Source organism: Seriola lalandi, unplaced genomic scaffold, assembly GCF_002814215.2.
Source record: "Seriola lalandi dorsalis isolate HSWRI2012SDOR001 ecotype SW California unplaced genomic scaffold, Sedor1 jcf7180002053840, whole genome shotgun sequence".
In the NCBI taxonomy this organism is placed as follows: Eukaryota; Metazoa; Chordata; class Actinopteri; order Carangiformes; family Carangidae; genus Seriola; species Seriola lalandi.
Genome location: NW_019524393.1, coordinates 13,908 through 15,403, shown reverse-complemented (window position 1 = coordinate 15,403; position 1,496 = coordinate 13,908). Strand labels below are relative to the sequence as shown.

The 1,496-nt window shown below is 45.5% G+C and overlaps 1 protein-coding gene across 1 annotated transcript in view; it reads right to left on the bottom strand.

The window, feature by feature from the left end:
- Positions 1-1,496, bottom strand: part of ddx31 (DEAD (Asp-Glu-Ala-Asp) box polypeptide 31) — a gene marked incomplete at its 3' end in the record, with an annotated part of 8,895 nt that extends 7,399 nt beyond the window's left edge. Inside the window, exons 1-2 of the mRNA XM_087172821.1 lie at positions 1,443-1,496; positions 641-756 (exon numbers count right to left, since the gene is read on the bottom strand). Coding sequence (XP_087028947.1) covers positions 641-748 — 108 coding nt within the window. The remainder of the gene's footprint in view (positions 1-640; positions 757-1,442) is intronic.

Sequence of the window (1,496 nt, the reverse complement as noted above, 5' to 3'; positions counted from 1 at the left end):
ATCATTTATTCTCAGCTCATTATTTCTATTTAATTATTATTTTACTGACTCAACTTTGTCAGTTTGTCTTTCATGTTTTCTTGTTTCAACATTTCATCCTGGTTGTTTCTGTGGTTAAAGGAGGATTGATCCTCCAGGTGTTAGAAATAAAGTCAGTCTGAATAAATCTCAGTGTGAGTTCAGTCACATTCTTTCCCCTTCACGTCTTTGACCTCAGGACGTTTTCCATGGAGGTCGAGGAGACGAGGTCAGAGAGGAGGTCATTCTGACTTTTCCACCGCAGCCTGAGATCAGGTCAGGACATCCTCAATCTCACCCCGTCACAATAAAAGCAGCTGTTTTTACAGGGACTGTTTAACACACGAGACATAAACAAACAGGAAACTGAAGTTCTCTGTCGGTGTGATCAGACTGTCTCCTCCAAGACATTCGATGATTTGACGGAATTATTTTAGATTTTCTTTATATTTATTCGTAGAGTTTCTTCTGGTTCATTTGAAGCACTGAGCTGAACATCTGCTGCCTGTCACAGTGATGAAGGACACATCGGTACTGGACCAGGACCGGGACCAGGACCAGGTCTATGTTTCAGACAAGGTGCAGGTGAGTCTGGAGGGTCCGGCTCCAGACTGATACTCACTCTGACCCATCTCTGCTGAGCGCTCAGAGGTTTCCTCCTGGAAGACAGAGATGAGGGCAAACTGCTGCTGATGTTTAGACACAGCTGGTCATCTGCTGATGACATCATCGACACACCTGAGCCACAAACACACAGGTTAGAGGTAGTTATAACAGGCAGTTATGTAAATCTGTTTATTAAAATGACGGTGGTGATTTCTCACTCACACCAAAAAGTTACTGGGCAGCACCATGTGACACAGATCACGTGACCGTCCTCAGCAGCTCAGTGTCACAGAACATGAGAGATTCATGACGTGTTTGCAGCCGTTTGATCACACTCACCTTTACAGGTGTACACGTCAGTATTTAACAACATGTACACGAGGCACCAAAAGTTCAAACCTAGAAGTGAAACAGAAGCTGCTTCTTGTGCCGAAGTCAAGAGCGACACGTGTTGATGTGTTCAGGGTTCAACAGTGTTTTCCGACACCTGTGTTTCACTGTGTGACAGGGAGGAAACGTTAAACTGACACGTTTCTGAGCGGAGTCTGGCGTCACGTGCAGCAGGTTCAGTGTCTGATCGAGGCGCGAAGCCGTGAATTAATCAGTGAAGTCACATCGATGATGTTCACGTTACCGCACAGTAACAACACACACACACACACACACACACACACACGTGTGTGTTCGTAGCTCAGATTCAGTTGTATCTTAGCAGCTAACGCTAGCCTCATGCTTAAGGCAGCGGTTTCCGGTCGGTAAACAGATTTCACAATAAATTCGTGAAGAAAAAACAGAAAATGAGACAAATTAAAACTCACCGAACAAACCGACCCGCGTGGGAAACTCTTCCTGGTGCGTCACTGAGGCCCCGC